Here is a 13,632-nt window from a genome sequence, read left to right on the forward strand (position 1 = left end):
TTACATTTAACTAACTTAACCTCATTCTAGCTACTTTTCTGTTCTATGTTATTATAAATATTTGATCTGAATCAAATAATTCTGATTCATTTATAAATGAATCATCTTTTTGTCTCCCTGTATTTTCAAATACAGTATATATATTTATTTACAACCAACAAACTCACTGAAGGCTGGAAACTTTCTATTGCACTCCCATTTGTAAAATGCAGAGGATGCTAAATACTGCTCATTGACTACAGCATTTGCTAAAAATATTTAAAAATTTAAGTAATAATCATATCTAACATTTATTGAATCCATACTATAGGCTATAAGCATCATGCTAAGTACTCGGTCAATATAATTTTATCAAAATCTCATAACAATCCTGAGGTAAACAGTACTATTATTTCCATTTATGGATGAGGAAACTAAAGCTTTGAGAAGTTTACTAACTTGCCCAAAGTTACACTGGTAATAAATTGTCTGAACCAGACTCAAACCTTTGTCTGTCCAACACCAAAGCCCCTGGGAACAACTTCTGAATCAAAGAATAACTATAGCAAAACAAATCCAACTTTATACTAAAGCTTGCCTCTATGCCAGTCCTTGCTCATCCAGACCATTGTATAAACAAGAGAAGGCAGAGTGCAAGGTAAAGTACACACACTGCTGGGGCGCCTGGGTGGCTCAGTCAGTTAAATGTCCGACTTCGGCTCAGGTCATGATCTCCTGGTTTGTGAGTTCCAGCCCTGCATCGGGCTCTGTGCTGACAGCTCAGAGCCTGGAGCCTGCTTTGGACTCTGTGTCTCCCTCTCTATCTGCCCCTCCCCTGTTCATGTTCTGTCTCTCTCTCTCTCTCTCTCTCTCAAAAATAAATAAACATTAAAAAAAATTAAAAAAAACAAAAAAGTACACACACTATTACACAGGATAGGATCAGGTCAAAATTTTTACAAATTGGCATTATTCTCTATTTCTGTTAGATTTTATCTTAGGTAGTAAATGCATAGCGCCATTTTATTCCCTCAAGTTAATCTGAATCTCTACAACTTACGTGTACTTATTTTTGGTTTTCCTGATGCAAAAACTTGAACTGAATGCTGATCCGCATAACAACCAGTGAGTGTATAATCTAAGATCCTAAAATGAAGCTAGAAAAAGAAGAGAAATATACCAAATTGAGATGATTATTTGGTAAAAGTGATGGCTACATTTTTTCCCTTGACACAATTTTAGGAATTTACTTCACACAGCTCTCAAAATAAAAATGTGTGTACGCACATGCATGCATAAACATATACACTTTTTCCCCCTTTATTAAGACCATTTCTTTGTGAAGTTGTCATTATGAAGTGCTTAATATACACCAGATGCTTCACTAATATGGACACTAATCTACACTGCAAAGCATCCTTATTTTATAAATGAGGCAATGAGGTTCAGAGATGGGAAAGATTAGCATCCCAGAATGTAAGGAGCAGAGCTGGCATTTGAACTCAGACCCAAATGACAACAAAAGCTGGTGCTTCTTCCCCTAGGGTGTCTGGTGCTCTGTATGTCCTCTCTAGCTCTAAGGCTATCTTGCTGTGATATATTTCAGATCATAATTCTTTTACAGGCAGAAAAATGTATGTATACACTTTTCTAGCAAAACCCAACAATGCAATTACTAAAACTGAAACAGTTTATCTGGTGTTTGGAGGGAATGAGATATTCTGCTTAATTTTCCAGAAAACTGAAATTTAATTTTTATAGAATTAAGCTTAGAAATCATCCTTTCTCTCACCTATAAAACCTTTCTAGAATGTAATCCATATTTCTGGAGTTAATTGATAATGTGGCATCATCGGTATAAATGCCAATTATTATATTGTAGAAAGGGCTGTTAACACCTTCTCTGAAGGCATAGTGGTGGGGTGCCTGAGTCACAATGATATTCAGATGAACTATGAAAGGTATCTGTCTTATGAGGGAGCACCAGTCTCCTTTTGCTGTGGTTCTCATATTTGCTGCTCAAAGCTCCCAAATTTGTAATATCCTGATACCTTTTCTATGTTTTTTTTTTTCTTCTAGCTCCCATCCCTGCAATTTTCTCCCACTTCCTAAGTTTCTCCTTTTGATTGCCAAACTAACTGATCCACATACATAGAATGTAAATTTTCAAGTCTTCAAAGCAATTTTTTTCCTATTGCATCTCAAACTCTAATAGTAAAGGGCTTTTGCTTGTTTGTTTGGTATAATTCTGGATGCTGAAAGTTATGCCAAGATTGATTTCCACATAACTAGATATTATAAAAATAAATCTATTCAGTAAACACAAATATGTATTATGTTTATACATATAACTGAGTAGGGGATGAAAGATTATGACTGAGTAGGGGATGAAAATAAATTACAAAAGTCAGAATCCCTACGTTTGCAAGACCTACAATGTAGTGACATCCCACATTTTTTCTGAAAACTATCTGGAAATAAGAATTTTTATAATAATCTCTGAAATAAAGCTTGTGGGCATAGCTGAAGTCAAGATGGAAGAAACAAATATCACTAGTGTACTTCAGACTTCATTACCATTTCCTCTAATTATCTTTATATATAGATTTCAATCTCTATTCTTTGATTTCTTTACCATTCTATTTAGATTTTCCTTACTTTTCTGATCACCCCTTCAATTCTTCTCACTGGTTCTTCTAAATCATTCTCTTATTTTCTCTTTTTCTGATCTTATTCATTTCCACTGCCTCAACTATTTTTTCCGCACAGATAACACCTAAGCCATTATATACTGTTGAGCTCTCTCTTAAGACTCAAGCTTCAGGTTTTTAGCTGCCTACTGGACACTTACACTGAGATATGTTGCTATTACCAGCAACATACATGATATGAAACCCACTTCCTCCCAACTTTCTCCATATTAGTACTTTCTTCTAAATATATTCATCCTTCATCAAATATTTATGTGGTAGAGAATGAACTAGATGTTGGTGATAAAACAATGAATGTATGACACTCACATGGTCTCTGCCCTCTTGGAGTTTCAAGTGTGATTTAAGCCACATTTTTCTTTTTTTAATCTTGGGCTTAAAACCATTTCTTGTTTCTATATTTAATTAGTGATGAATACTTTACCTTTATCACAGCATGTCCAGCAGTCTCTCTTTCTGTGACCTTCAGCATCATTAACTTACTACCTTTCATCAGGAATACTAACATAGCTAAAAAATAGTTCCTCTCTCTCAAGTTTCATTATTTTTTTTCTACCTACCTTCTCACATCCATTCCAGATTGATCTTCGTAAAGTACTGTTTTCTGAGAGACCAACCACTCCCATATTCAAAAAAAGTATAACATTTTCTAACAAAAGAATAAAAGTTAGAATGCAAACCCTCCAAAGCTATAATCTAGACCTAAATCACTTATCCAGCCTTATGTGTTACTACTGTTTCTAGCACGGCCCCTAAGCATGCTTTGTTACCATTCATTCCTTTGATTAAGTCATTTATTTACCTATATAAATGTTCATCAATCTTCAAAGCTTCATTTTCATGTTTATCTGGGCCTCAGAGTTTTGCTTAAACTCCATCTCTACTGCAAAACTTTCCTTGACCACTTTGGTCAGAAGTGCTCACTGTTTCCTTCAAATACCAAAAGCAGTTAGCATTGATCAATTATTGACATGTATTGGTGGAAAATCCCAGAGGTCAAGGGCTACATCTTATATTTTTTGTATACAAATGTTGAATGTGATAACTAAGAGCTGGGTAGATAGAACTTGGTTTATTTGATGTGTTAAAGTTATAGTTAAGTGTTTCACCTTAAAATTTGTTACATATTAAGTGAAACAGAAAGTGACTAATACTAAATAGAAATTGCACGAAAAAATCTTAAAAATGACTTAGCACAGACAAGAAGTTTCTCCAACAAAAAATGGCTAGAAAACGTTAAAAATCAATTAGATGTATTTAAAATTTAAAAAGAAACTCAAGTTTTCTAATGTGGTGAGCCATATAAATGTATTTACCTTTAAATATGCTGTACCTCCAATGCAAATCTCATCAAATGACTGCTTCTCATGACTCTTGGCTCCAAAAGTTACAGTTCCAGAAAGATGAATTTCCATTGATTTGGGGAACTTCTGTCCTAAGAACACAAATGCACCAACTGACTATTTTATTTTATTATTTATTTATTTTTATTTAGAAAATTGGTTTAATGTTTATTTATTTTTGAAGGAGAGAGAGACAGAGTGTGAGCAGTGGAGGGGCTAAGAGCGAGGGAGACATAGAATTTGAAGCAGGCTCCATCCAGGCTCTGAACTGTCAGCACAGAGCTTGATGTGGGGCTCGAACTCACAAAGTGTGAGATCATGACCTGGGCTGAAGTCAGATACTTAACTAATCACTGAGCCACCCAGGTGCCCCTACCAATCAACCATTTTAACTATTTAACAATTTTAACTATTTTATTCTACAACAAATGAATGAAAAAAAGTTAATAAATAGAAGCTTACCAATAATCCAGACCAATGAGCTTTTCTCTCGAAATACTTCAAGCTGGCCAAAACTCACTTTGTATTCCACATGTGTGATTGGACCCCTTTAAAAAAGAAAAGGACACAACTGAAAGAACAAGTGATCATAAATAGAAAAGTTTTAAGAGATCTAAGTCAAATCTTGCTAGTGTTATTTATTATAAGTATAACATACAAAGCAGATCTGTATTCAAGTTTGCAGAATAAAGTAGAACAAATAACGAATATTATACCTCAAAAAACACCAGAAACACAATAAACATTTTTGGTGATGATGTGCATTTCATTATTAATTCTAAAAACAACTATAAAATCATATAGCATGTATTAATACAGTTATATAGATTGACATAGCATTAAAACTATGATTTTGGCATCCTGTGAAAAGAACTATACTGTAGAACAAATAAAAACAGAACTGATGACAATGTAATCTTATGATATGATTGGCTTAATTCACCAGGTAGCTGATAGTTGGGTTGACTTGTACGTACAGCACAGAGAAATTGCTAGAAATAAAGCCAGGAGTGAAATAATCCCGAAAGAAGCTACACTGCTTTTAAATTTATATTTACTAGCAAGTTTAGAGATTAAACTAGGTTAATCTCTTAAACATGGTCTTAAACAAGTCTCTTAAAGAGATTATTTATATGACTAAGTTTTGATTCAGAATCAGGATTCATTTGAATAAAATAAAATTTTTAGATCTTAAAAATAAGGTAAAAAACAAAGACAAATAATTTATTGTAGGGCAGTGGGAATGTACTTAGAAAGGCAGAAATCATGGCATCGCGTTTTATTCCTACCTATTATAAAAAGGTATATGAGCTTCACAGAACTCAAAATTATTTTTCACACTTTCATGAAGTTTTAAATTAACTGTTATTTTTACTTGTATTTCTTCCTCTTTCATTTGATAAAAACCCAAAATCGGTGGAACAGGGACCTGGAAACAAACATAAACAAATTTTTGTATAATTCCTAGGTTAATGGATCTAAAATACCAATGATGATTGAGAAAAAGGCCTTGCAGTAGTTATTATATACAGATTACTCCAAACTGTTTTGATAATAGATGATGGAGCTCTATTTGTTCTAAAGGTAGGAATTTTTCTATTTCCAGTGATGAGAAAGGTGCCTTACAAGGTATGCAATACATCGTTTTTCCTCTTACTCATCCAGCTTCCCCTCCTCCAGGTTCTCTATGACCTGCAACATAAGACATGCACTAGACATATTGCTCACTGATGCCTCCTCACAGCTCCTGCTGTCCTAGGACAGCAGGACTTACCCACCCTTTGGCTCAGCAGTAGCTTACTCAGTTGATTACCAATAACCAATTGGAGGAGAAACTATCTGTAGGCTGGAGAGAGCCAATCATTCTTCTAGTATATCTAAAGTAATAAGTAGACTCTATTTATGTAGTATAACTTAGAGCTATAGGTCATGTGGAAGCAGAGAAATCAAGTTGGAAGAGGAAACTGAGAAGCAGAGATGAGACAGACAGTGTACACCTTGGTACAGAGTGACTTTAATTTTCATTTTCTGGTTCTATTCCTAGTACAGGCTAGGTATGCTTTTTATCCTTGAATGACAAGATTGCTTCTTGCATTATCAAAATAAATTCCTTTTATGTAAGCTAGCTTGAGTAGGGTTTTTTTTTTTTTTTGGTTGCCTCTACCTTCTTTTTTTAAATTTATTTTATTTTATTTTTTATTTTTTTAAATTTATATCCAAATTAGTTAGCATATAGTGCAACAATGATTTCAGGAGTAGATTCCTTAGTGCCCCTTACCCGTTTAGCCCATCCCCCCTCCTACACCTCCTCCAGTAGCCCTCAGTTTGTTCCCCATATTTATGAGTCTCTTCTGTTTTGTGCCCCTCCCTGTTTTTATATTGTTTCCCTTTCCTTATGTTCATCTGTTTTGTCTCATAAAGTCCTCATATGAGTGAAGTCATATGATTTTTGTCTTTCTCTGACTAATTTCACTTAGCGTAATACCTTCCAGTTCCATCCATGTAGTTGCAAATGGCAAGATTTCATTCTTTTTGATTGCCAAGTAATACTCCATTGTCTATATATACCACATCTTCTTTATCTATTCATCCATCGATGGACATTTGGGCTCTTTCCATACTTTGGCTATTGTTGATAGTGCTGCTATAAACATTGGGGTGTATGTGTCCCTTCGAAACAGCACACCTGTTTCCTGTGGAGAAATGCCTAGTAGTGCAATTGCTTGTTGTAGGTAGGGTAGTTGTAGGGTAGTTCTATTTTTAGTTTTTTGAGGAACCTCCATACTGTTTTCCAGAGTGGCTGCACCAGCTTGCATTCCCAGAGTAGGTTTTTTTAATCTACTGATTCACAATTAGGACAAGAGACAAATGGTATAGTAAAAAGAAGGTTAGGTTTTAGAGTGTGGAAAGTGTGGGTTCAAATCTAAGCTCTGTTATTTACCAGTTATATGACCCTGGGCATGTCATTTAACTTCTCTGAGACTCTCTTCATCTATAAAATGGGGCTAGTAATACCTACGTTAAAGGTTTTAAAAGTACTGGAGAAAACACATGTAACATGCCTAGGACAGTGTCTGACACAGCAGTTATTCAATAAGCAACCTTTAAAAATAGTATTATGTATTTGTAACAACAGTTGCCTGAGATTACAGGTATTTTATGTTCGTGATTCAAACCATGACGACATCATAGTAGGATCTACCTTATGTTCATGGAATCCTTATTAGGAAGCATTAAAAAAAAAATAACTCCCATGACTTTGAAAACAATTCAGTGCTGTAACAGACACCAGAGAAAAGAGGCATCCTATTCAAAGAACTGAATCTTCATCTTCATTCATCAATTATTATCTGGTAAATAAATAACCAAAAGTTCTCATGTGGGCCAAAAGTATGAATGATTTGTTTACAATGATTCATAAACATGAAGATTGGCAAAGTCTCAACTTTGCCAAGATTGCTTACCTGGGAAGTATAGTAGCATAAGTTAAATGACTCTAAGGGAGGTGTGAGTGGAAATTTGTAAGGTCCGCTAAATGCAGAATCATCCATTCCATCAATGCTACTAGAAGTCAGAATGGCAGAGTCAAGAGAAGTCACACAAGGATGAACTAGAATATCCTGAAGTGGAGACCCATTGGTGGGGAGACTCAAGCTGATGGTAACATTTGGCATGATTCCTTCTAAGTCACACTGCAATGAAAACAGAAACAGATATTACCAAGATCTTAGAAGCATACGTCTTCTGGGTGAGGCTTTTCTGAGTTTATCTAAGTCATTTCTCACAGCTTAACTCACTTTTCAAGGTATTGCTCTTGCTTTCTGTGTTCTGGTTAGTCGTTCTATCATACTCAGATTCCAAGCCAGAGACTAGGAGAGACTTCCTAAAGGCCTGTAAACCCTTGAAAAGCTATTTTAAGTCCCTAGATTTGCTTTCCTCTAATCAATCCACCCTCCAGAGCTATCTTAACAAAACAGAACTTTAAATATATTGTATCCATGCTCAAGGTGTTTCAATAGTTCCCCCTCAGTTTTGCATTACTTTTAAGTCTTTCATTGTTTGGCTCCCAATCTACCTCTTTCATCATTTTCTACCCGGAAGCTGTGAAGCCAGTGTTTTGGGAAGGTTATGGAAGCCAGATATGACAGCTTCACAGAACCTCTCCCTGAGCTCCTGCTTTAAGGCTGTGCTGGCCAAATGTAGCACTTTGCAGTCCTTTCCATGAATTTCTTCAAGGCTGTCAACATGGTGGCATCTCAGAATTCTCTGCAAATTCTGACTTCTCCAGACCACAGTCATTAGTGACTATTTCTAGAAGGCTGCAGCCAGAAGATCAGAAACTTTTATTCTCTCAATTCCTCTTCCATCTGGTATGAGCTTCACAGATTTCAAAATCATTTTTCACACTTTGATGATGTTTTAAATTAACTATTATTTTCAGTAAGCCCTAAATCCTATATTAAATACCTTTACTCCCCTAAAACTTGTAATTTTTTTTTTTTTTTTTGAGAGAGAGAGCATGTGAGTACATGTGAGGGAGTGCAAGCAGGGGAGGTACAGGAGAGGGAGACAATCTTAAGCAAGCTCCACGCTCAACGTGGAGCATGATGTAGGGCTTGATCTCAGGACTGTGAGATCACGACCTAAGCTGAAATCAAGAGTTGGACGCTTAATTGAATGAGCCACCTAGGTACCCCTAATGGCTCTTTTTCTGACCCAACCAGAATGATACACCTTACCTATATGTTCATGGTAATCGGGTTCTTCCTTTCTATCTCAACTCTAACTTGACATTTCCCTCTATTAAAGCCCCCAATTAAAACTAGTCAATTGGGCCATAAAGGCTTATTGATATGTTTTGTTTGGTTAGATATGAACAAGTATTTTAAGAGTCAGTAGAACCCAGCAGGTATAATGCTCAGCTTCAAATGCAAGCAGCTAGTTCTATCATATACATAGTCTGCATCATGCAATAACTGCCCACCCCCATAGGTATTTGTGCCCTGTTTGTTTCCCTCTTGAAGCTTTAAGTTCTTTGAAAGCAAAAATTGTTATATCTTTCTTTGTATTTCTAGTGCCTAGCACATTGCTATGTATAAGAGACACTCAAAAAATGCTTACTGATTAGGTATCTTTTTCTAGTTGTGGACCCCACCTTTGTTTTCCATTCTAATATGACATGCTTCACTTTTTTATGCTTTTATCTACTGCTTGACATATGTGTGAATTCAAGAATACATCTACTATACAACGTAAGCACTTAGACAGCAGGCAGGCATTATGAACAGTACCACATATAATTAGTACCTCATAAAGGTCTTTTGGTAACAGTTACAATAATGTCTATCACATTTGGGAAAAAAAATGCCTAATAACCTTACCATAAAACTTAAAAATATTTTAGTGTTTTGACTTTTAAACCATCTGCTACTTCACTCTCTATATGTGAACTAGCAAGAACCAAAAAAAAAAAGGTTTTTTTGATATTTATGGAGATAATAAAATGAGCAAATATTAATAGCAAATACTATTACAATGTTTAAATATTCAGTTTGTGCTTATTAAATTAGTCTAATATCCTAACAATCTAATATTCTTTTTTTTTTATTTTTTTAAATGTTTATTTTTGAGAGAGAGAGACAGAGCACAAGCAGGGGAGGGGCAGAGAGAGATGGAGACAGAATCTGAAGCAGACTCCAGGCTCTGAGCTGTCCGCACAGAGTCCGTTGCAGGGTTTGAACTCACAGGTAGTGAGATCATGACCTGAGTTGAAGTCTGATGCTTAACTGACTGAGCCACCCAGGCACCCCCTAACAGTCTAATATTCTTAAAGGGATCGGAAAATTGCAACCACTACGAAAACCACCAATGGATTATCTGCCATCTAGTCATTTAAAATATCAGATCATCAGTCTTTTACTATTAAATGAGGAAATTCTAGATGAAACCTGAATACTATCTCTTAAACAAACCTGGCATATATAAATTTGAACTTTTAACCAGGAATTATAAAACACAGAAGGGACCTAGAACTTACCGGATTTTTTTTTTTTTTTTTTTTGAGACAGCGTACAAGCAAGCACAAGCAGCGGAGGGGCAGAAGGAGAGGGAGAGAGAGAACCTTAACCAGACTCCACGCCCAGTCGTACCCAATATGGGGCTTGATATCATAACTGTGAGATCATGACCTGAGCCAGAATCAACAGTTGAGACACTTAACTGGACTGAGCCACCCAGGGATCCCAAAGTGATAATAGTATTATTTCTATTGTCATTTCCTATTTTCTAACCTTAAACCAGAGAACCCTACATTAACCTACCAACTTGTTTAAATAATACAAGAGCCCTTCAAAATGGTTTTAGATATTAAGTCAGAGATTTGTCAATTTCATCCTTTTTAGAGAAAATGGAAAATAGGTATGATGGTTTTAAAATATTTTCACAAATTCTTTGACATTACTCTTCAAAAGATGGAGCTTAATTCTAGTTGCCTTGAATGTGGACTGGACTTAGTGACCTTTTCCTAATGAACAAAGTGGTGGAAGTAATGTCATCTGACCTCAGCTTAGGTAATAAAAAGGATAGCTTCTACCTGCACCTTCTTTCTCTTTCTCTGTCTCCCTCATCTGATCTCTCATTTGATCTATAGGAAGCTAGTTACCAAGTTGTGAGGAGATTTTTAAATAGCCTACTGAAAAGTCCACATGGAAAGGAACAGAACCCTCCCACCAACAATTTGCTAGCCATGTGAGTTAGCCACCTTGCAAGTAGATTTTCCAGCCCCAATCAAACCTTCAGGTGACTATAGCTCTAGCTGCAATCTTGACTGTGATCTCATGATGGACTTCATGCTAGAAGTTCCCATCTAAGCTGTTCCTGAAGTCTTAACCCATAGAACACTATGAGGATAATAAATGTTTATTTGGGGGATAATGAGGCAAATCAATATGCAGCAATATATAACTAATACAATTCATAAGGAATGCAAAAAGGTAATATTACAAAATTTCACACAAATCTAACATTTAATGACTGCTGTTTATGAGAAAAATCAAGAATGTCATATAACAATGTAAAATAAAGTCAGAAAATTTTACTTTTCTCCGTATGTGTTAAATGGTATGATAAAACAAGTATGAGAGAAAATCTTACCTTGCAAGTGACAGTTCCAACGACCTGCCATGTATCTGCTATATCCTTTTTATCGTATTGCATGGATTTTACCTTTTCGGTGATAGAAATAGAAACTTGTGGTTTTCCTTTGTATGTTCCAACTTTCCAGGCTGGCTGTTTTTGTGAATGAGTCACAGAAGCAAAATTAATACTATCCAATGAATTCTGTAAATTGGCATCCAACAAAGTTCCAAATGGACAAGCTTGTAGAAGCAAATCAGGTAATTGGTTCAATTTTGTATTTAGCTCAGTGTCATTTTTTTGACTCAAGGAAAGAAAATCCTGTACTCCAAAAAGAAGTTCAAAGCCTTGTGAAATTCCACTAATGCTAATTAACGGTGGATGAGGGGATAAAGTTTGTTCAACTAGTGGAACACAAGCATATATCATGTTATTCTTCAGAAAAGCAACAACTGGCCAGAGTTCTCCACCTCCTATGAGGAGCCCATAGACGGATGTTTTATTGATGTGTGAACAGCTATCACGACTCTCTATGAAGTCCTCATCATCATCCAATAATCTAAGTTCAAAGAGTAGTGCTTTAAGAAAGGGACCATCTTCAGGAATAGGCACATAACTTGCTCCATTGAAGACTTTGGCTCGTTTTTCAACAGTTGGATACCGTCTTTATTGTGGAAACAAAAATATTATGAATGGTTCTTCCAAGGAAAATAAAAATAGAAAAAAAAACCTAAAACACAAGGCTAACCGTAATAACAAAACACGATAACAAATACATACACATATCCACAAAAACCATAACCAAAAAAATATATTCCATGTTAAATTTCTACTGTAACAACTAACTTTTGTATAACAGTTATGTAACTGTTCGCATATTATCTCAAATTATAAAGTCATTTATTACTGAACATACTTCAATTTAATTTTTTAAATAGGCATAGCACACAGTTCTAATTCAAAATTCTAGTCTCTTTGGCCACTCAGATTCCTACTTGGTCAGCCAGGTACACATACTTGGATACATTTTAGGCATCTATAAGGACTTTTTTTCTGATTCCATCTTAGCAGGTTCAATTTAACCCTCCACAACTTTGGATTCACTAGTTGAGATGATACAAATGTAAAAGGAATGTTCTATTCTACTCAACTAATAGTGAATAGCAAAATACCCTGAGTCTTCTTGCCAACTCCTTAAAATATAAGAACATTTTAGTAATAAAACTGCTTATCTCTATGGCCCTGAAAGATATTATGAGATAATAAAAATAATAAAAACTGAATAATCTTTTATGGTTTGCATGTCCTAGACTTAATAGTAAGTTACTAATTTATCCTTTTGGCGGGAAAAAGACTAGAAGATGCTTTTGTTCATTTGCAGAATGATTATGTTACAGTTTAAAAGAAAATGTACTTTTCCTACTCTTTTTCCCTCCACTCTAATGTCCAGAATAAAGTCATTTATTGGCTATTAACTTCTGTGTAAATCACCCACTTTCCTAAATCTATTTTCTTATTTGTAAAATAAAGGGGCAGCTAAAGAATAAGCAATTCTCACCAAGGATCAAGAACAAACTTAGCCAAAATAATTTTTTTGCACTAATACCACTAATAAGTTATTGATGTTTACTAATAATTTTTAAGAAGAAAAATAAGAATGTATTCAAAGTTATTTATATATTAATGAACCTCACTCACTTATATTCTGATGCACTTTTTTGATTGAGAAAGGAAAATAATTAGCTCTCCAGTAATGGCTTAGAAAGAATGCCCTTTCTTTCTCTGAGTCTCTGGATAAGAAAGGTTGAGAATTTTGAACTAAACTCTAGCCCAGTGTCTTATCCTCTGGTTATCTAGAGGATAATTAAAGTCCTTCTTAAGTGTAAGAATCTCAATATTGAATGTACAGATAAGAAGTTAATCTGGGAGTGTATATAATGCCTTGATATGTGCTCAATAAATATTTTTGTTGGATAACTCAACCTATCATTTCAGATTTATTCTATACCTTTTCTAAAATAGAACTCAGACCTTGGCCCTATAATCATAGAGTACAATAACAACCTAAGCCATACTTAAGCTGATACTATTACTGTGTATCTGGACAGTAAACTTCTAAATCAGAATTTAGACCAAGTTTTGTTTCGGGAAAAAGTAACCACATGCAGGAAAGGTCATCTGCTTTTAAAAATCTTAAATGATAGCCATTATCCTTTGGCATATATATGGGTAATATGCCGGAGCATTTATGTTTAGCCCTTACATCAGTTCCAAGGAATCAGAAAACTGAAAACAATAAAACTTACTGCCTCCACAGAGATGTTGAAAAGCCCACCCAAACATATCTGAATTTTTCTTCTGAAATTCCTAAGTACAATTGAGAAAAATCTTCTGAAAACAACCATGACTTCTTTAAGGAACTTATTTTTATAAGCATTAAAAAAAAATCTCATCTCTGTGAGATA

General features: G+C 35.0%; 1 protein-coding gene across 5 annotated transcripts in view; it reads right to left on the reverse strand.

The window, feature by feature from the left end:
* The window catches only part of AP5M1 (adaptor related protein complex 5 subunit mu 1), a 29,648-nt gene that overhangs the window by 13,237 nt on the left and 2,779 nt on the right, over window positions 1–13,632 (reverse strand). For 2 of the 5 annotated variants that reach the window (XM_049611547.1, XM_049611549.1), the window contains exons 2-7: window positions 11,186–11,831; window positions 7,498–7,725; window positions 5,323–5,462; window positions 4,496–4,581; window positions 4,007–4,125; window positions 1,040–1,136 (exon numbers count right to left, since the gene is read on the reverse strand). In XM_049611547.1, the coding sequence (XP_049467504.1) occupies window positions 1,040–1,136; window positions 4,007–4,125; window positions 4,496–4,581; window positions 5,323–5,462; window positions 7,498–7,725; window positions 11,186–11,831 (1,316 nt within the window). Of the gene's footprint in view, window positions 1–1,039; window positions 1,137–1,340; window positions 3,621–4,006; window positions 4,126–4,495; window positions 4,582–5,322; window positions 5,463–7,497; window positions 7,726–11,185; window positions 11,832–13,632 lie in introns of those variants that run through there. The other 3 variants (XR_007453428.1, XM_049611550.1, XM_049611551.1) reach the window with 3 other exon arrangements.

The sequence above is a fragment of the Panthera uncia genome (genome assembly GCF_023721935.1).
Source record: "Panthera uncia isolate 11264 chromosome B3 unlocalized genomic scaffold, Puncia_PCG_1.0 HiC_scaffold_1, whole genome shotgun sequence".
Lineage (NCBI taxonomy): Eukaryota > Metazoa > Chordata > Mammalia > Carnivora > Felidae > Panthera > Panthera uncia.